The sequence below is a fragment of the Malaya genurostris genome, chromosome 2 (assembly GCF_030247185.1).
Source record: "Malaya genurostris strain Urasoe2022 chromosome 2, Malgen_1.1, whole genome shotgun sequence".
In the NCBI taxonomy this organism is placed as follows: Eukaryota; Metazoa; Arthropoda; class Insecta; order Diptera; family Culicidae; genus Malaya; species Malaya genurostris.
In genome coordinates, this window is record NC_080571.1 from 44,379,039 (window position 1) to 44,401,204 (window position 22,166).

General features: G+C 36.1%; 3 protein-coding genes across 3 annotated transcripts; 1 reads left to right on the forward strand and 2 right to left on the reverse strand.

Moving 5' to 3' along the window:
- Positions 1-115: 115 nt before the first annotated feature.
- Positions 116-12,472, reverse strand: LOC131428808 (isopentenyl-diphosphate Delta-isomerase 1). The gene is made up of 3 exons (XM_058592848.1): positions 11,967-12,472; positions 11,307-11,453; positions 116-685 (listed from the first exon to the last, which is right to left on the reverse strand). The coding sequence occupies exons 1-3, from the start codon at positions 12,255-12,257 to the stop codon at positions 377-379; spliced, it is 747 nt and encodes a 248-aa protein (XP_058448831.1). The 5' UTR covers positions 12,258-12,472; the 3' UTR covers positions 116-376.
- Positions 12,473-15,174: 2,702 nt separating this feature from the next.
- On the reverse strand, positions 15,175-17,566 carry LOC131428805 (coiled-coil domain-containing protein 18). Its single transcript, XM_058592846.1, has 2 exons — positions 16,609-17,566; positions 15,175-16,552 (listed from the first exon to the last, which is right to left on the reverse strand). The coding sequence occupies exons 1-2, from the start codon at positions 17,448-17,450 to the stop codon at positions 15,214-15,216; spliced, it is 2,181 nt and encodes a 726-aa protein (XP_058448829.1). The 5' UTR covers positions 17,451-17,566; the 3' UTR covers positions 15,175-15,213.
- Positions 17,567-17,673: 107 nt separating this feature from the next.
- Positions 17,674-19,312, forward strand: LOC131428807 (mitochondrial import inner membrane translocase subunit TIM50-C-like). Its single transcript, XM_058592847.1, has 3 exons — positions 17,674-17,958; positions 18,036-18,222; positions 18,277-19,312. The coding sequence occupies exons 1-3, from the start codon at positions 17,766-17,768 to the stop codon at positions 19,124-19,126; spliced, it is 1,230 nt and encodes a 409-aa protein (XP_058448830.1). The 5' UTR covers positions 17,674-17,765; the 3' UTR covers positions 19,127-19,312.
- Positions 19,313-22,166: the final 2,854 nt, after the last annotated feature.

Consider the following 22,166-nt stretch of genomic DNA (forward strand, 5'->3'; position numbering starts at 1 on the left):
TCGACACTAAAACCGAATTAAACATTATCGGCTCTTGACGTGAAATTTATGTTTCTATCGTTTAGTAGTACAGGTACTGGTCATCCAAGTTGAAAAGGAAACGTTTTCTATTTTCATATCAATGAAACATACCTATTTACTTTTGGTTATACCAAATATTTTCCGGTACAGTTTTAATATTTACTAGACACTAATGCTAGTGAAAAAAAACTTAATCATAACTTTGCCCTTATCACCCTGTAGACGAGAACGAGACAATTCAAAAACCGCTATAATTATGAAATTCTCAATCAGGCCCCCTAAGAAATGTGATATTGCTTCTGTTGGTTATGTACTGGCCACCATTGAACGTGAACCTGTTGCTGTTTTTGGTTACTTAAAAACGTTCAATTTCATCCAGATTCTCGTACTTTTTCAGCCGATGAAGATTGTCCCACCAGAGCTTCAACCGATTGGCCAAAATCAATCGAAACCATGGAGTCAGCGGTGCCTGCAGATCGGCGATTTGTCGTTCCAAGCTGTCCCGTCGAATGTACCGAATTTCGCTGACTTCACTCTCGTTTGGCTTCAGATCCACGTCCTTCTGAAGAAACAGAATGTAGTCGATTTCGTGCTCACCCCACACACCGTCACCCCGGTCGGCATAGTGGATCCGCGTCAGGAAGTGGAAGTTCTCCGGACGGACCTGAATCAAGAATGAAGGGAACTCGGTTAGAAAAAAAATTGATTTAATGGTTTCATATGTATATTGAGTTGTTGAACGAATTTGTCCCTGAACAACAATTGGTAAGCACAAACAATCGTGTTTTTATTTTGAGAGATTAAGATGCTTTTATTATACCTGGTAGTGAAAAAGCAAGCACTTGCTTGCCATAGGAAAAATGGGAAAAAATCAAAACGATCTTTCATGGCAACGATTATTCTGGAACTCAGAGTAATGAGCTCTCACTAGAGTATTTGTAACCGAAAACCGAACCAGACCAGGTAATGGTCGGTGATAATATGGGTCGGAATGAATGGTAAATCAAACGTGGCGAACAGTTTTCATTCAAAATTCCATGTGAAATTCAGTGTGTAATCCGAATGAATTTGCTCACCAACCAATTGGTTCGAAATTTGTTGGAATGTAGTAAAAAAAAGGCGAGCTTTCTTCTTCTTCTCTGATTTTTCATGTTTAGGTGATGTTTTTTAGTTAAATTCGAAACAAAAATTCAGCGTAACGGCTCCCTATTTCAACTGAGCTTCTATTTCCATCTCATCCCTTCATCTCATAACTTTGAACATGAATCGTATCATTCAACGCGCCTGAACCAAACAGTGAAATGTTCTAAAATGTTTACTTGAGTTTTTGTCATACTTTCCCATTAAAATATGATTTTAAATCTTTCAGCGATCGTTTTCCATTAAAAAATAACATCACGCTGCAATTTAGGAAACAGTTTTGTCTCAAGTTTTACAGTTATGTTTCTGATTATCTACTAATTGATTCGTCTCAAAACATGATCACTAGTTCACGTAATTACACCACTATTAAATGTTGAATGACTTTCTCATTAGTAATGTTCACTTCTCACTTATTTAATCAACGATTGAAAGCTTGTAAGATTACCCGCCAAGCAATAAAAATCTTCAAAAATATGAGACAAAAATTTACACTTCATTCACTTGATTGCGCTTTGTTTCCTTCTCATTTCGTATCGCAAGGTTATTAAGTTTTCTCATAATGTTATGAGAAATGTGTTGAAAAAAAATTCGAGTCTTATGGAATTTTCGTTTTCAATTTGCACTACACCGGTGCAGTGCTACACGGAAGCATGAACAAACGAACAAAAATGACTTAAAAACAAAAACAGTAACCATTGACTACAATAAACAATTCCATTGCACAGAGCTACTCCAAATTTTTGATGAGTGCTACACCAGTGGTATCGTTGTAGCACTGATGTAGTGCAATTGGCAAAAACGAACGGTTTCAGTGCAACCTTACCTACACCGGTATACTGCAATTTAAAAACGAAAGCGAAATTAGTTAGTCGGATTAGAGTGACTATAATCAGAGTGACGACAGCTGTTCGTTTGGAATGACAGCTACCAGTTCCAAACGTCCAAACGACCTGTCAATGCAATGTAAAGCGATCCTTACACGAGACAATATTATTGTCAATACAAGGAGTATTGACAATACTTTTGATTGTGTAATGGAAACTTCATTGGATTGACGAAAATATTGTCAAAAAATCAAAACTGCTCATCAATCCGACAATACTTCTCTCCATAGAAGAAACGGTCAAATATGTGCAATGAACTCTACTCTCAATGTTTCAATGTTCAGTTGCAATATTTGAAGCTTCAAACGCTTGATTTGTTCGAAAAATGCGGACTCAATTTACCAAGTCAATTGGATTAACGGTATTGACAATACTTTGGATTGACAATAATATTGTCACGTGTAAGGGCTGCTTAAAGCTAATGGAATGTTTTGAATTGTTGCCAACATTACGGATGAGAAGTCGTCACTCTGGTTATAGGCACTCTAAGTCGGATATATAGAACTAGCAAATGATCAGTTTTCCTATAGTTGCAGCTTAAACTGGAAACCAACGAAAAGGCCTACCTTGATTTGCATTGTGCATTCCTCGATTTCGATATATTTGTAAAGAGAGTAAACTTTCAACACGCTTAAGGAGCAAGACTCTTTGCAAGCGTATGAGTAATGCCAACAATGTGTGCGTAAAACAAATTCCGGCGCTTCTTTTCCTGATTTTGTTCAATAAATTTTCCATATGGTTGAAAAATAAACCAATCGGTTCATACTGCTTAAAATTGCAATTCAAGAAAAGCGAAAATCTTAGTCTAAAACTCTTCCGTTTTCCTTAAAACTGCTCGATCAGAATTATTTCAGTTTCAGCTTACTTCCACTGACACATTTGATTAGCAACAAACACACTCCTATATGGATTTCCTCTTGCAGAAATTATTGCGATATAAAGATTTACGTACCTTCTATAAGTAATCCCGCAAAAAAAAGCTTTAATTTAACACGCGAAAGGCAATGGATATGGAATGTTGTCGTAAAACTATTTATTTTTCCGGAAAACTGCTTTTGTAACAGAAAATATCTAGTTTTGTTTATTTTGTGTAGCGCAATCTAATACAAATGCATTGAAGCCGAGTTGCTAACTTTTTTATTAAAGAATTAAAATCTACATTCATAAAATGTAAGCAATTTTCCACCAAACGTTGGTGAAAAATTGATCAAAACTAATATTTCATCCAAAATGTCAGGCTTAACCTTCATTTGAGAATAAATTATTGTTTAAAAAGATTGTTTGAAACTCAATCGTGCAAGCCACTTTGATAAACTCGTTGCACTGCATATATGAATACATAGATCTACGACATACGTACCAAATAAAATGTACGTAATACACAAATTACCAACACAAGTTAACTTGGTTTACTCTTGATCCTTAAGAATAGTTACTCAAAAATGAGTAAGATCCCACTTATCTACAGAAAAAGTGGAACAACCCTAATTTAAAGTAACTCCTTAGTTACTCAAGTTTGAGTTCTTCCACTGGAAACGATTTTTGGGTAAAATCTACTGATTTACTGGGTAATGTTTTATTTGTACATGTGCCAAAAATAGACTAATTAGCACTCAGATTTTGAGTGAAATTTTATTCCACATATACAAAATTTCAACACGTTTTTGCAAGAGATGTAAAATCTATATAAAAATGGATGTAAGTTTGTATGTTTGTAACGCCATAACTTTGGAACTACTGAACGGATTGAAACCAAACTTGGCACATGTACTTGAATTACAAAGATGGTTTAAGGAGTATTATTATAGGGGAGGGAGCGTAGCAAGTATCATAAACAAGGGGAGGTCATGGAAAAATTCATATAACTTGACAAAAATCGATACGTTTTAAAGACCAATGTTGTAATGGCATAACTAATATTATGTTTGTAATGGCATAACTCCGGAATTACTAAACGGATTGCTATCAAACTTGGCAAATGTACTTCTTGCTCTTCAGAGATGGTCATAAACGTATTTCTATGGCGGGGGGGTGTGAGCGTAGCAAGTGTCATTAACAAGGGGGGGGGGGGGGGGGGGGGGAATAAGTATTCTCAACATTGATCTGAATTGACGAAATCATACAATCAATGTGCATTTTATTATGTAAATTGAGAAAACTGTCAACTCAAGGTGATTGAAATAAGATTACAACAACATTTGTATTACTGAATCATTATTCTATAGGTTTTCCTCCCCGATGAACTACCAAAACGGTTAAAGCCTTGGTAAAATAAATTATATAAAAACGTTATTCTATAGTACGAATGTAGTTATGATGTCAAAAAGTCTATCATTATAAAATAATCATGATCAGATCGAAAATTTTGAGCAATTAATAATGTCATAAAAAATTTTATAAAGAGGAGGGAGTAGCAAGTATTCATAGCCATGGAAGCCAAAGGTATTGCAGATCGAATGTGACGAGGAAGTACGGAAGTACGTTACAAACACATATACATAATAATTCAAGTACGTTACAAGCGCATATACATATGAAACTCTAAGATCACTAAGAAGGTATTTATAGATAGAAAGGTGTTTTGAATGTTTCTAACAAAAGGGTTCAAATATAAAACTAACCCAATTTGTCGAGAATACCATGAAAATTATGATTATTGTGATATCTGAGATGGGACACTGATCATTCGCAATCTGATCATGAACGGAGTGTTGTTCATTCGGGATGCCGTTTAAGTTATGTTTCACTACAATCAGAGTATTTCACTAAGCAGGACGAGAATTTTTTCGGCCTTCACTTCACGAAACATCTCCGAGCAACGCCGGGTAATTCAGCTAGTTAATTCATATTACTGCTTATGAAACCAACTCAAAAACCTGAACGGATTAAGTTCCACATCCGGGTTTTCAACTGACTGTACGACAAGCTTATTTGAGCAGTTTCAATTCCGGTTTCCAAGTAGCAAATATTACTGTTGTGAAACATATGAAACAAGAAACTTGTTGCACATCATACAAGCAAAGTGCGCTTTTCCAATCGCATAATCGTTGCGAGAAGAGGTAATAAATTCAGTACTAGAACAATGTTTGCTACTTGGGAAGTAATTGATACGCACTACTTAAAACAAGCCTACTGTGTTCATTTATTATTCCATTTACAATCGAGTTTTTAACTCCAAGACATCATATCAAGTGGCGGTCGCTTGGAGTAGTGTGTCAATGCTCAGGTACTAATCAGACACTTATTCCTCAAAAATGACATTTGAGCATATTCGTTTCCATTCTGAACAACAATACCGAGCACTCCTGGAGACAACATCTGCGTCGATTGCACAATCAAGAGCACAGTTTATCATTCCGGTTTTTGCAGACACAACACCGTTTGTTTTAATCGACTCACCCTTGAAATACGCGATCTCACTAACAAAGTAACAAAATTGAACCTGTTGCTAGAAATTACACCTTTTAGATTGATCTTGCGAATAGTAACATAAAAACGAGTTCTTGCGTTAAACTCAAATTTAGAGTAAGAGTTACTCATTATCATTGATGGTAACTACTCAATTTTTGACTTTTCTATGTCTCATTTGAAAATGAGTAACTAGTACTCAAACTCTGAATAACTTTTTCTAAGCGTGAATGGCATTTTTACTGTCACTGTCAAAAGAGTTAATCGAGCGAATAAGCAGAGAAGCAGATTCGCTTTTCGGACGTCGTGTCGAGCAGTTGATTTCAACCAGCAGCAGCAACAACATATTGTCTGTAATCACGTTCAGCAACTGAATACTGGATTCTGTAACAAAATCCTTAACTGAATTTTGGAACTTAGTCTGGATTCTGGTCTTTTTTGTTTCAGAATTCAGTTCCAGAGAATTGATTCAGAAATTAAAACTTTGACTCTGAAACTGATTTATTGACTAGATTTTGCAACTGAACTTAGGATATGGATTTTAGACCCGGATACTGGAACTAAATGTTAGATCTGAACTTCAAACCTGAATTTTGAAAATGACATCTGAACCAGAATTCAATTCCTGATTTCATTTTCAAAATCTAATTTCTAAACTCAGTTTTAGAACTTAGTTCTTCAATCAAGTTTCAGAATTTTATTTCCATAACTTAATTCCTGAAATTAGTTTCAGAATTAAAATTCTAAATTAATTTCCAGAATTCAGAAACTGCACTAAATTTTAGAACTTCAGAACTCAAATTTAGAATTCAGTTCTAAACCTGAATTCTGGATTCTGAAAATGAGTTCAGTTTCATGAACGCCGTCTCGGGTTGGCGGTTCAATGCATAGGACGCTGGTCTTACAAGCCAGTTGTCGTATGTTCAAGCACCGACCTGGAAGGGTTCTTAGTGTCAGTATGACCCATATAGTATTAGCCATGCAATGATTCTGTACACTAAGAATCGGCTGCGAAGTCTGTTGAAACAGAAAGGCCAAATTCCACAAAAGGAATGTAATGCCAAGACTTGGTTTCATGGACTGAAAGGTCTTGATCTGGATTCCGAACCAGAAGTGAATTCTGAGCCTTCAGTTTTGGTTCCTGAATTCTGGTCCAGAATTTCGGTTCTGGTGTAGAGAAATATATGATGAAAAAAGTACTCAAAAGTTGTAAACATTGGATAAATTCAGCAAATCGGTTCTTTTTAGAATCGTTGAAATATTCCCATAGGATTATGCGATGTTTCCCTCTAATGGGTATTAACGTCAACAAAAAACTACTATAACATTGTTAGTTGTATTTTTTAATTCTCATTTGTTACGTATTATGTAATTGTATGGTACAATATGTTTATCGTCTATAAGTCATGCTCTAGCATAGATGCAAAATTCACACAATCAACTGATACGACCTATAATCTATATTATGCCTGTGACATTACCCACCCGTCTCTTTTTTGTATCTTTTGTGTGATGCATTTATTGCTTATTGGTGACAAATATCATTGTTGGGTGAACGATAGAAAAAAAATCGATTATAGTTGAATCAGTAAAACAGGGATTGGAGAAGATTAACGATTCCAAATATTGCCTCTGATGAAAACATTCTTATGTTAGTAATAACACAAGAAGAACCCGCAGATCACAAAATTACAATATTGCAATTGTTGTTTTACGCCCTGGTTGTTTCAACTAAAACGTTGTTGATGTAACTAACATATCTGTTGATTTTTTCATAATCATTCAGGTAAACGAAATTGCTGTATTCAAATGCTGTCGCTCGGCGGAGAACGAAGACAGCAAAACGCAGAACAAGAACCCTCTTCATTTCACCAGAAACGTTTCATATTTAAAATTTTCCGTGGTTGTTTCATGAAATGCTTATGACAGACATGTGATATCGGAATCACTGTACACCGTGAAATCACATGTCTGTCTCCCTAAATCACGGTGGTATCACGCGAGCATCATGATACAACGGTGATTTTCGTACTACGGTCATTTATCGTTGTACTGTGCAAAATCACATCACTGTTTACTGCTACCAGCGCCATTGACGAGCGATGGTGAACTCACGAAACAATATTTCCTTCTTCAGAGTATCAAATAATAAACAACCTTTGTTTTATTTTGAAAAAAAAAAATCTCTGTAAAATGCTAACCGGTAGCATAAAACGTGTACATTTTATCAACGTTGTAGCTTATTTTAAAAAACAGTCAAACCAAGAAATGTTCATAAATTTGGTGAAGTTTTTAAATACAAATAAGGAAAACAATATATTCATATTTGTACATAAAATCAATACTATTGAGTTATTGTTTTCTGTTCAATATCATGTAAATTTATTGTTGAAATGGATTTAGAACACATAATGATTCAAATTTTGAATGCACATGTGGTAATTATAAACGATAAATATACACAACATCAATAAACCAATTGTGTAGTCACAATTTTAAACTCCTCAAAATCCTAATAAAACCATTATGAGATTATATTCCAGCCTAGGAGGCCTTTTTTCATAAGCGTTATGAAGTAAAACGAAGCATCAAACCTATGTCAAATCTATTTCGGAATGATTTCGAATTCAAGAAGGTTTTAAAATCAGCTTTATGATAAACGTCATCTTTTTTATGAAAATTTCGTAATGAATAAAATGTTTCGTTGAAAGCATTTTTTTTTTTGAATATGTGTGTGCCATGTCGTTTTTGTTGTTGTCGTTTATTAGCGGCTTTAACCACGATTGGGTCGTTCACCGCCATGTCGTTTTTATTGGTTACATAATAAGAATATCTTAGATTTATTTACTATTTTGAGTAGTTGCACCATTTATGTACCATTTAATTCCACTATTTCACTGTCACGTTATTACACTTTCACAAAGTCACTATACTTTAATGAAGCATAACAAACGTTACAATACATACACGCGTATTTCGGAATGTTATTTACATCCTTCTTCAGTGCATCGGTTTTATATTTTTGTTTTTTTTTTTGTTTTCAAAAACCGATACACTGAAGAAGGATGTAAATAACATTCCGAAATACGCGTATCTGTATTGTAACGTTTATTATGCTTCATTAAAGTATAGTGACTCTGTGAAAGTGTAATAACATGACAGTGAAATAGTGTAATTAAATGGTACATAAATAGTGCAACTATTGAATATATTCCGCTAACAGCCAGGTAAAAATAGGTAATGTTTTGAGGCTCAATGTTAAAAGTTTATGCGCTCTTATTTTTATTGTAAATATTCGGGTAAAAAAGGAATTATAACTGAACAATTTGAAATTTTTGCGGATTTTGCAAAAGTCGGCATGATTTACAAACAAAATTAGGTGATTAATCACCTTTTCGGTACAAATCAGCATCGTTGCATAAAAAATAGTGCTAGTGTTCCGAAAATTAGTTGTGAAAGCCTTTCATACTTCCTCCATTTTCTATTTTTATTTGGTTTTACGGTAGAACATCAAAATTGTGGACATCAAATTTTCCCTAATGCTAATTACATTTAAATAGTGAAGGTAAAAATCATGTATCCCAGAACAAACGTGACAAAAATGTACCTTAAAACCATAAAATTTGATATGAGTGAAATTGTCATCCGAAGAACAGTCACACACAAAATTAGTTTTAATTCAGAGAGGCATTGATTATATCTGTTATAAATCAGTTACTAGGAATACATTTCAAACCGCAAAAATTATTGGTTTCTATATTATCGATCATCAGAGCTGGGAAATTAAGTAAAGTTTTGAGTTGTTTCGTTTCACTGTATCTGTGCGTAAAACATGTCTGTCACCTCATCGTTGTACGCGTACAGCGTTGTACAGAAATCATTGTACGGAAATCACATGTTTTTTTTTTGTTTCCGATTATAGAGGTTTTAACCTTAAGGTCATTCGCCTCTTCGGGCCAGAAAAACTTTCTGACCCTATGCGCGGGGCGAGCTGCGTGAAAGGCATCGACTTACCCATCACACTATACCCGTCCCCCAAAATCACATGTCTGTCAGTGGTATTAAACGTTTCATTTTCCGATTAGGGTGCATGTCATTGATTAACTGTAACGTTTCATTGCTCGTTTGTGGTGCGTGTCTTTGCTGGGTGTCATTGCTAATCTGCCAGCACGATAAATAAAAAATGACAGTTTAGTTAAAACAACAATCGAATAATATTTTAGTTGTTCTTCTACACGTTAAATTGGATGCACCCAGAAATAAGTAGTTTTGTAGTATTCAGGTTAGTAGAAAAATTATCTTAAATTTGATGAAAATAGCTAAAAAATAAGAGCAAACAAAGCCTTCCGCGTTAAATTTCGGAAAACAAAATATTAGCTGGAATCAAAATTTCAAAATAATTCAACAAAACCGATTGTTTATTTCAGAATGTTCCAGTTATATGTACAGGATCCTTAGATACGCTCGCGGTGACAATTCTCCATCTTGAAATCAATGGTACCGATGATGCTTTCTTTAAAGTTGCCCTACTCTTCACTGGACTGGATGTCGATTAAATGAATTCAAAACTAGTCGCTTTAGATTTTTCTGTCTTAGTTTTGAGTCCCATGTTTCAATGATTTTTAATCTTATTACGAAACTATTCGGAAACATTTCACTTAAACACGCATTGCAACGTCGTTTTAGTTTTTCCATAGTACACCATTGGAAAAAATGGGTCGGTAAAGGCAGAGACATAACTAAATGACGTGAATACGAATAAAGCTAACACGAATCTTCACACTTCGCAATATCTAAAATCGTTCTCAAAAGTTGATGTATTGTGTGAATTATGCAAGATTTCATTTCTTTACGTTCAAAATTCTAACGGTAAAGTACAACGAATTCACGACACACTTATTAAACACATAAATTAATAAACCAGGACAAGAGTAAACAAAATTTCGCCTGCAGAAGTACAACAGAAGATTTTCACGATGGAGTTCTACCCATTCTTGTACAAGGCAAATTTTGAAAAGGCGCCCCTTGGTAAAGTAAGTTGGGTTCATGACAAAACGGATTGAATTGACCTATGTTTGCACGATCATAGAATGCTCCAATTATGTCACCCTCTTGATTTCTTTAGCACGGCCAACGGGTTTGGCCACTGCTTTGCACTTCGCATTTCATTCAGTAGCAGTTTCACTTCGGTCGATGTAAAGTGGCTTGCGTCCTGCTCTGCAAAAATACCGCAACGTTCTGCACAGTATGAATTTTCATTCAAAAAAATCTTTAAACGTATACTTTGTCATATTTTATACATGCCACTATGTATCCTCGTTGAGCCTGTTTTTCAAAATCAATAATTTACAAACTTGTGTTGCCAATTTCAATGTTTTTAAAGAGTTTTGACATTTAAAAAAAAGGCCTTGAAATTACATTCCTTTTGAGGAATTAGACCAATTCTGTTACAACAGACTTTGCAGTCGATTCATAGCGTTTAGATCTATTGCATGGCTGATACTGCGATCTTACTGACTCTAAAAGTTCTTGCACGTTGGGGTTCAAACGTACAACAACTGGCTTGTTAGACCTGTGCCCTACGCATTGCTCTGTCTATCCGGGACTTACCAATCACTAGAGGGTAGTTAAACAATCCTTCATTCCTAGTTTTCAGAGTGTGACTGTTATTTTGCCACATTAGCGATACCTCGTTTCCTGTACTATCTGTTAGATGAGCTCCCAGAACATTTCGCTTACAATTTAGGACGCTTGAGCTAGATTTGAGATTCAACCGAATCTCTAAGACTGTGGGATCACTTAGTTCAACAACGAATATCCTCACTCATTCATCCACTAAATTTTACCCACCTGTCTAAGTGGTATTCCCAGCTCATAGTTTAATCTTCTTTGGGCGGCACGTCGAATTCCCAGCGCATTCAGCTCCTCGCGCTCACCGTCGATGTCGTGCAAAGGATGACTGCAGCAAGCATTCGTGTAACAATCCGGAAAAGTAATCTGGAAATATCAACATAATTTATTCTACCGCATTTATTTCAATAGCAGGATAAAATGAAAACATGTCTCCTCAAAGAAATCGTACTACCAAGAAATCGTAAATCTAACTCATAATTAGGTTGTGCGGCGATCGGCTGCCAAATGTGCTAAAATAGAACAACCGGTTCTGCTCTGGAAGACAGTAGCTAGGCTTCGCTTTGAAATTAGCATTTTCTTCACATCTTACCGATACAATCAAGTTCATTATTCCTTAAATTATTCAACATCAAAATTCCTTAAACTACGCAACGTGACAAACGGAGCTCTCGTCTGCTCGCTTATTGCTTCAAACCACAACGTGCTATCGTGCTATCATCCGTCGTGTACTGACGTAAGAGAAAACATTATTTTTTTGCGCCTGAGAGAAAGCACACCCGTTCCGTTGTGGATGCAATGTTGTACAAACCTTCATTTTTATTTCTGTTGCCGCCCGACTTCAATGTTTATAGGAATGCAAATAAAAATCCGGCTCACCTTGTGCGTAGATCTTCGTTGCAGCAGCATTTCGCCCTTGGAGTTAAAAAGAAATACACTGAACGCCCTGTGTAATCGTATATCTCCATTCGGATTCACTCGATGACAATCGCGTTTAGAGGCATTCCCTAAAGGCTGATCATTCTCGTTGACCAGAATGCAGTTTTCCTCCAGAGCAAGCTCTTGCAGTTTAGCAGCAGTTAATGGTGCCGTACTGGTATACCTTGCCGTGCCACTTGGTTTCATTAGTACACTAGGAAAACCCCGAAAAAGTCGTGTCATTAAAGCCATTATCGATTTAAAAAGCTCCAGATATATTTGATCACTCTTAAACGGATAGTAGACTAATTTTATGCTAATTTATGTCTGGATATTTTCGAAATTTATCATATGCTTGTCCTCGAAATGAAACCACATTCCACAGAAAGTAAGACTTTCCGTTTTCGTTCGTCTACTACGTATTCGCTCGTTGTTTCTTTCAATACTGACCTGCACTGTTAAATAAATATTTAGAGTTGGGATTTGTTTACGTATGTGACATTTCTAACTATCCGAGAAACGTCACACCTCGTAACGCTTGTAACGCTCGCTATACGTGTCGATGCCAAGCTGAGCCTTTTTTTTATCTCGCATTCCATTCCAGTTCAGTTTGTATTGATTTTGTGATACACGCTCGTTCTATGTTACTCTAAAGTGAGTACAATTTCACTAACTTTCGCCAAAAATGGAACTACTATTATTTGTCAAAATATGAGTAACAGTGCTAGGAAAAAACTTAATTTTTCAACTTAAATATATGTTTATTGAATTATTTATTCTTTACACAATATGGTCCTAATGGTAATTCCTAATAGTATTTAAACATAATCAAACATATTTACAATTTCCGTCAAACAACCTCAAAATTACCTTTGACGGAACAGAATCTACCCTCAGAACTACGATGAGAAAGCCAGGACCCGGTCCAATACTTACAAGAAGTTCTTTAAATATTCGTCGATAATTACTGTAACTTGTAATTGCTACTACGATCTAGTTTTCCAACATTTTCTCGCACAACGTTTTCAAAACACAATGAGTAATTTTTTGTTTGTCAATAGAGAAACAGAGTAGAAGTTACTAAATTTTTTAAATCAATACTACTCACATTTTCACATTTGAACTAAATAAGCAAAAGTGAGTACAAATTGCTCAGTTGAGAGTAGAGTTGAACGAGCGTGTAAAAAAACTTTCCACAATTCCGAAGCCAGCAATCAAATGAAATCTGTGATTTAAAATGAAAAATCATTATACTATATGTAAACTATGCATAAAATAAATAAATTATATATCTGTTAAATTTTCGGAACATTCTGCAAAAATCTAGAAATTTGAGACATTTTTATTAGTTAGGGTAACTGTACCAATAATCATCTCTTTTGTCGAGCAGCAGCGTTGCTTTACAAATTACGTAACATACAATTAGTAGAATGCAATTTAATCGGTATTAATATCAAACATTCAAACAAAATTCGATTCACTGTGGATTTACCAACTCCAAACATATTTGCAATTGTCCTATACTCAGCCGACGAGCCCAAGGCATACATAACAATTGCAACTCTTTTACGGAGAGGAATGCATTTTCAGAATTTGGAATCATATTTTTGTATATGTTTAAATCTATCACATAACACGTCGAACGTATGCAGCAGCCTCCTAAATTTTTTCCTAAAAAATCAGCCCCGTTATTGAAGCGTCCTTTTCCCAAAACTAGCAGGCTCTTTTCTGAAAACGGCAAACACGAAAATTAATTACCTTTCAATATAAAAACTTTATGTTATTTATGTCAATTGTGCCTTTGTCCATATTCTCCGTGTTGACTCAAGCTGTTTTATCTGACCTAATATCAAAATGTTTTTTCTTTGCCACTTCAAAATATTTAATAAATGTCGCTGACGTTTTTACTGTAAAATCCTTTCACGCACAGAAAACATTTTAGTTGCGGCATTGATATTATCTAAAATGTTTAAAAATGTTGAAATCATATCTGATGCCGTTTCACCCATTTTTAATTTCGATGTTTTTTCTCAATATGCACATGACGGATCTAAGGGCATATTCAGGAGTGTTCTAGTTCTAGATGCATAACTTATGTCAGTTTTAAAATTTGAATCTAGAAATTAGAACAAAATAAACTGGCCGCCCCTGCAGCGTTTTATCTGTGTTTCAAATATAGCAAAAATAGAACGGCAATGTATATCAGTTTTAAATTTGACAGTAGAACTTAACAGGATACGTTTGTTTCAGTTTCATTTACATTTTAGACCACCCATATGAATCTTGCAGCTGCTGTATTTGCTCTAATGATACTAAAAGAAGTCAAAAATGTCAAATGATATTACCTTGTTCACTTCGACGGGTGATATCAGCGCTAATGTGAACATACTATAACATAACTTTCAAATGTATAACACAGATAAATCTGTATAAATGGCATCTCTTCCCTCGAACAACGCGAGATTCCTACTAACAGATTTGCCAGGTTATTTTTTCACTAAACTGTCTTTGACTCAAAAATTTATCTGGATTTGTCTGGGCAACTATATACAAGAAAAAATTTGACCGAGCTTCTTCATTTTCAGTGAGCAAAAAAAATGGTCTCACCACCTATTGTATAGAATCCAAAATTCGTAAAGAATTTGATATCTGGTTAGTTAGAATGTCTGGCGAAGCGAGAAAAATCTGGCATTTGCCAGATAAATCTGGAAACCTGGCAACGTTGCCTACTAACGAATTCCGACTGTAAGGCAGAGATGCCAGATATTTTCATAGGAAATCTGTATTACTCTCTATAAAAAATCTGTATTTATCTGTATTCACTAACAAAATTAATTTTCAACAATAAAATGATGTTAAAAGATGTTATTCCAACACATTATGGCTATAGAATGGTAGATTCAATGAGACCAAGACTTCTCGTCACTGCAATCAAATACTAATAGATTGCTCATACAAAAAAGTTTTTATTTCGCTTCTTGGGAGATTCGTATTACATTTAGGCAATTTGTATCAAATCTGTATTTTGTATGCGTATGTAAAAATCTGTATAATACATATAAATCTGTATAAATGGCATCTCTGGTTTATCATTTTTTTAAAAAAATTTCACAATATAGACAATCGGTATGTTTCGAAAGTAAAACATTTTTTTATTCAACACAATTTATTCACTATGCAGACTTACAATTCTCTTTAAACCCAATGTTCACCTCCATGGCTTAGGAGTTTTCCCAATCGTTTTACTCAGCCCGCTTAAATTTGTATTTGAACATAACTCTACCTTATGTTTATCTGTAACGGGCGCAAGTGAAGGTCGTTCGTTAGGTTGGTTCGAATGTTTTTTACAATCAGATAGTAAACTCTCCAAATCCTTCAAATCGTTCGGTGATTTCTCTAACAACAGTTCAATATAGTTGTGGAGTAAATCTCGTGGTAGTGTGCTTTTCTCCGTTAAACCACCCGTCATTCTCTGATGCCGACTGCTAAGTGGAGTCTGAAACGTTTCATTTTCAGCAACGCTCTTAAGCGTTCGCACTCCATCTAGTTGATCTTTGTCAATGTGATCAACTCGTAGTTTGCTAAAACGATTGTGTGTATCTTCGTTCAATGCAACTGAAGAGGGTGATGTCAGTACTTCCAGAGCTTTTTGCCACTGCACTTCCATTATAGAGTGCAGCTGTTCGGCAATGTCAGCTCTTCGATTTTGATAGCAAGCTAGTTTGTCTTCCAGCTCGTGTATGGTTTTGGACGAATTGGTTAATTGCAAACGATAGAGTGCCTCTTGCTCATTATACTTCTCGTTGAGAAGTTTTATCTCTTGCTCATTAGTCTGACTAATCAATTCAATTTGTTTGAAGGCTCGCTCTGCGAGTAGTCGTTCCTTTCGGTTTGCTTCTGCTTTCAGTTGTTGCTCAACAGTGGTCAGCTGTTTCTGGAATTCTCTCAATTTATCTGCTACGACATCTTCCAGCTGCGATTGGTAGTATTTTTTCAAAGACAACCGTTGAACGTCTAGTTCCTTCAGAAGATTCTTTTTTTCCTCCAAATGAGTGTGATTTTGAACTTTCAGATCATTGATTTGCTCCTTGTATGATTCGTTTTGCGTATTGGAATCGTTGAGCTTCCGGTTCAAGTTATCAATCTTTACTTTAAACGAAGCAACATCTGCTCTCAATTTGTTTGCTTCTTCGGACCGTTTACGTTCCAGTTCAAGTTCATCCTTCAATTGTTCGTTGGATTTCTTCAACCTGCTGCACTGCTCCTTTAGGTTTCGTTCACTCTCTCTGCTGTTGGACAATCGGATTTCCAGATCTTTGAGTTGATTTTTGTGAACTTCGGTTACGTCCTGATTAGCAGTGGTTAAACTTTCTACCTTGCTCTCAAGCACTTCATTACGATCCTGAAGCTTACGAACTACGGTGTTCGTTTCTCCTAGTATCTTCTCTAGGTGGAGACTTTTGTTTTTAATATCTATATTTTCTTGTAGAAGCTTTTCATGCTGCTCGTTGTATTTGTGTTCTAGGTCCCGGATGCGTTGATTTGAACTAAAAAAATCGGAACATTAGAATACTTAGTTGCATTAAGAATTCAAAATACTTACTTCATTGAACTCTCCTGTAATTGCAGAATCACATTTTCTTTCTCTTTATCCACATCGACGGCCACGGCGATTTTTTGTTCGTACTCGAGTAGTTTCGCCTGCAGCATTTGAATGTTCCGTTCACAGTGCTGTCTTCGTAACCGTTCTTCCTGCACTTTTGAGCTTTCCTGATTGATTGCATTGTTGCTCCAAATTTCATTCAAACTTAAAAGTGGAGCCCTGCTGCTAAACGATAATCTAGAGCTAATGGAAGCCGGTGGGTCTTTCCGTGGAGGTTTCTGAGGTACCGCTATTCGACTGAAAGTGTTGAAATCACTTGTAGTGAGGGAAGGTACCTCAGTTAATGAAACATTGTTGACATCAATCAGGGAATTTTCAGGGCTTTTATTCATTTCCTGTAAAGTGCCATAAACTGGATTCGGTTTCATATTTCTTTCTTGAAAAAATTGATCGATTTCGCTGAGCAAATAGTGATTGCTTGCTTCCGGCTGTTTCGTTTCGTTTTCCAAGTGCCCTTTGAGCGGTGTTGAGTAAAAAACGTTGGTTCCGTCTACTTGGGTTTGACAATCATAACTTTGTCCAGTAGGACAGAAACCTCCCTTCGTTGTGCTCATTGTCATGAGAGAGCTTTTATATGATTGTGCTTCCGAGGATTCGTTATTATTGGCCATTAATGTCATCGAACCAAAGCTGCTGAATATGTCCGAGGGACGATAAAATTCTGTCAAATTGCTGATACTTCCACCGGACCGACGCGGTTGCGGAGTAACTGAATTTGCTTCGATGTTGAAGAAATCTGGTGGAATCAACAAAAGTACATCCGTATCGTCGGAATCACTCATTACATACTCAGGTTTGATTTAATTTTGAAGATAATAAAAACAGCGAAGGATTCAATAAAATTGTGTAAAACAGCACCCTTCGTTCGGTTGATGACCAAAACAAACAAGCCACAACAATCGGGGTTACCGTTATGCTTGTAACGTACGTTACGTAAGGCATATCCAATTATTGAGCACTTTTTCGATGCCCGCCTCCTGCTGTCAATTTGAATCAATGGGGAAATGTCAAAAATTTACCTGCAAAAGTGCGAAGCAGATGGCCAGCAAAGGTAAAAGTGAAAACATTTGCAAAATAACCGAAAAGTTCGTTTAGAAATGGTACACGGAAACCTGCTACAGCTATCCCGTCTAGTCAAAGTTCACAAACCACAAGTGTGCTCCCTGGCGACAGCTTTCGTACGCCGATTTTCCTTCAATCAGAATGGTCAACATCTGTGGTTCCGTCAACAGGAACAAGTCAGCGATGCCGGTTGTAAATCCGCACGTTTTCTACATTTGTCCGCCTTAGGTAAGACTACCAGAATGTTGTGTAACACATTGATTGCCGCAGAAGAAACATTAATTCGTGTTCTTTTGTTATGAAAGTGGCATCCCAAAGCAATAGTGATTCAAAAGCTAGCGTGCAAGCAGCGGCACCGCAGATATTGTCAAAACTGTTCCCTCAAACCGCAGTTGAGGATGCCGCAGCTGAACGTGTACAGGAGCAAACGCGAAAGGAAGAAGAGGAAGCTAAAAAAGAGAAAGAGTCATCCTGGAAACGAATGAAGCTGGGGTAAAATTATCCTTCTTTTTTATAAGAATTCGGATAACATTTCATTTGTTTCAGCCTCGTTATTTTCGGCGTATCGGTGACGGCTTTTTCCGTTTACACAGTTTTTATTTTTGGAGCTCCTGATAGAGATCCGGAAGGAAATGATATTGAGGACGAGTTCAGCCAACTGCCAACCATTCAACAATACTTCAAACGACTCTGGAAATCAATGACATACTACCAGAAGATGATCCAAGAACCATCTCGTGAAAAATTACTTCCGGATCCGCTCAAATACCCTTACATTCAGCCACCCTATACTCTGGTATTGGAAATGAAAGACGTTCTCGTCCATCCGGATTGGACCTATCAGACTGGTTGGCGTTTCAAAAAGCGTCCGGGAATCGATCAGTTTCTCGAACAACTGGCAAGACATTTTGAAATAGTCATTTTCACTGCTGACCAGGGTATGACTGTTTTTCCCATATTGGACGCGCTCGATCCGCACGGTTATATCATGTATCGGTTGGTCCGCGATGCGACACACTTCGTCGACGGACATCACGTTAAAAACCTAGACAACCTGAACCGCGATCTGAATAGAGTGGTCGTCGTCGATTGGGATCCAAACTCGACCAAACTACATCCTGAAAATACGTTCAACATTCCGCGTTGGAGTGGAAATGATGACGATACGACATTGTTCGATTTATTGTCATTCCTGTTGACGATTGCAACCAGCGAAGTCGATGACGTGCGGGAAGTGATGAACTACTACAAGCAATTCCCGAATCCGCTGATGCAATTTCGCGAAAACCAGAGGCGACTAGCCGAGCAGTTGGCGGAAAAAGAGCAGGAGGACAAACAGCGAGGAAAACCAGCGGTGCAAAAGTGGAGACCAAGCTTTCTGGGCGGAGGACGCTAGGTCATGCGTACTGGTGTAGATTTTAGGTTCTTGTACATTTTCAGTATAACATTATAAAATCCGTGACCATTTGAAAGTGATCATCCGTTATTGGTAATGTAATGACTTTGACATTTAGCATTCTAGCGTCATTTGGCTAGCTGATCATTGATCACACGTTAACCAAATTAAACCGATTCAAATGGATTTTGGAGCGTAGTTTAAATGCAAAAGAAAATGCCTTGTCCTATTCTTTTCCCTAGTTTGTGATTCCGAGTATAAAACGCTGGTCTAGGTCGTTAGGGTATCTTTTAATATATGCTACTGATAGGATAATTAAATATACCTTTTGTCTCGATCAAAAACCTCCAAATGTTCAGATTCTGCGACGGCCAGTAGTTGCTCGTCACTTGTTTTTGCCCGAGACGTCAGATAGGATATGGCACCTAGTGAGATATCCTTAAAGTGTCACATAAATTGTGTGAACTTGCGTTTGCATAGCGGTTCAACCTATCGATCACCTCACATTCATTAGTTAGAAGCTTACCGACTTTCATAAACTTAGATTCAAACGAAAATTCTTACGGTTCCAAAGCTCGCTATTAATTTTTAACCTTATCTGACTTTCAGTTCCGGATTTACAAGCCAATATGTGCAAATCTATGCGAAAATGGGCACTAAGTTTTCTCGGAAATTACAAACTACAAAACCCCAAAACCGGAACTCACTTCGATTTCTCAGCAACGGTTAAACCAATTTTCATAAATCACGATTCAAATAAAAGCTCTCAGTGTCTTAAAATATACTGTGCAATTTCATTCAGATGCGACTTCCGATTCCAAAATTTTAGGACGATGCGTGTCAATACTTTCGAACTGTCATAAAAAACCGGTACGCATCGGTACGTGCTGGTACGGAAGAAGAAAACGCCACCGCCAAGCCCACACCGTGCTTTGTTCAATTTCGTATAGCGTGCAGTGTTGCCACATTTAAATCTATATTAACTTGACATAACTGTTAACAAATTGAGAAGGTTATGGTAGTTTATACCCAAAGAAAGTTTCGAACTGTTTCGAACAATTACACGCAGAGAAAAAAATGTAAAGATAACCAAATTTAGGTTTCTCACAACAATTTTTTTTTATTGATATAGCGACAAATGAAAATTTGGTTTAATATAGAAAATATCGTTGCTTTCAACTACAAAACAGGATATTTATTTTTTCTCAGTGGAATCGTTTGTTTCTATCAATATTTCGATGAAAATAACAAGTATTTTACTTGTGTGTTCCTGTCAATTTCTTGACAAACAATTTTACAGTAAATTCAATTCGAAAATTTCTTTCTACATGAACGAGCTCTAGATAAAGTTGATAATTGTAGCGCTTTTAATTTACAAACTTTTATTGAACTTAAATTTAGTTTTTACAACAAACAATCTTGTTTTTCTATAATCATATATTTTTGTTTGTTTTTAAGAATGACACGATTTCTTTCAAACTAATTTGCAAATTATTTCTGGAAGCTACCTTTTTTCCAATTATGTTCATTTAAAAATTCGTTTTAAAATTCTTAAAAACCAAGCTTTTGATTGATATTGCCAATTTCCAAAATATTAGCGATCAAATTAAGCACATATCACAATCAAGCTCTGATGTTTTGATGAGTATTCAATGAGTCAAGATCTCTGCAACAAATATTTTTTCGCGGGAGATAAAAAATGTTCTGAATTATTCGCGCGGCAGTAAAATCGCTCTGGTTTATAAGAAATAGAACTAATATAATTAATTTTAAACAGTATGCATTTTTGTATCATCACACAAATAAGGCCAAAGATAAATTGAACAAAATCTTTTTTCGATGCAAAGGTATAGCAGGATTGAATCAACATAGACATTGCTGATAACTTCAAGTCAACTTTGGTCGACATGTAATAAAAAGTTAGATTATTTCAATAATAAAATCAGCTGTAACAAATATTTGTTTTAGACTAGACCAAAATTTATATTCAAATCAGACAAGGAACATTGTTAATGTTGAAGGGAAAATTAAGTTCAAAACAATCATATTCTAGTAAGAAATCCGGCTGCTGTCAAAATTGTTCAGGCGAAATTGCGTCATTATCTCGCCGTACGTGTCTTGTTTATTTCTTTCTTCCTTCGTTTATTTTTATTCAACATTCGTCAATTCCGCATTTACATGCAAAAAAAAACGAATCTTGAGACGAGCTAAATGAGATTTAAATATGGATACGTTTTTAGTGAGAAAGCAATGTTGTTGGCAATAACATTTTCCATAACTAGTATATATGAAGGGTAATAACTTATGTACTTTTTATTGAAAAAATAAAACCAAGACGCTAAAAATGTAGAACCGATTCAAAACCAATCTTATATGGCAAGAATCCGACAGAAACAGAACCGTTAATAAAAGCTAGGCGAATTTCTCTGCCGGAAACGGTTGTTGCATTGTTGCCAGACTTTTGCGGGAATTCTGGCAAAAATCCGGCAAAAATAGCTGGCAGACATAGCCAGCCGGCTGGGGGGAAATCTGCCCGCCGTGTACAAGTGGGAAGTTGTTTGATACACAGTGAAATAAGTAATGCCAACTTTCCTGGCGACTTAATTCTAAATGATGATGAAAAAAACCTTTGTCTGTCAAATGTTCAAAATATCGTTGACAATGTTGTCACGAAGGTAGGCTACAGACTAACAGACAGGACACTCAAATTAGATTCTTTAATCATTTTAACGGTCATTTCGAATATTCCTTTAGTTTGGACAGTACTCGCATATGGCATGATGGCGCCACGTTACCCTATAAAAAACATCATGTCTGTCATCTAGACTGTGTTTATTTTTTCATTTGCCAACAGAGTTGCCATTCATGCAGAATTATCTCTAATTTGTCGATTTGTATACGTCCATGCGAATTTCATTGAGGATGCAGATTTAATACATATTTCCAAAACTATATACAGAATTGTGCCTACTTCTCATCCTCCAACGCAATACAAAATCGAACCCGTTTTGTTACAATATTTACTTGCTTCTGGTCTGCC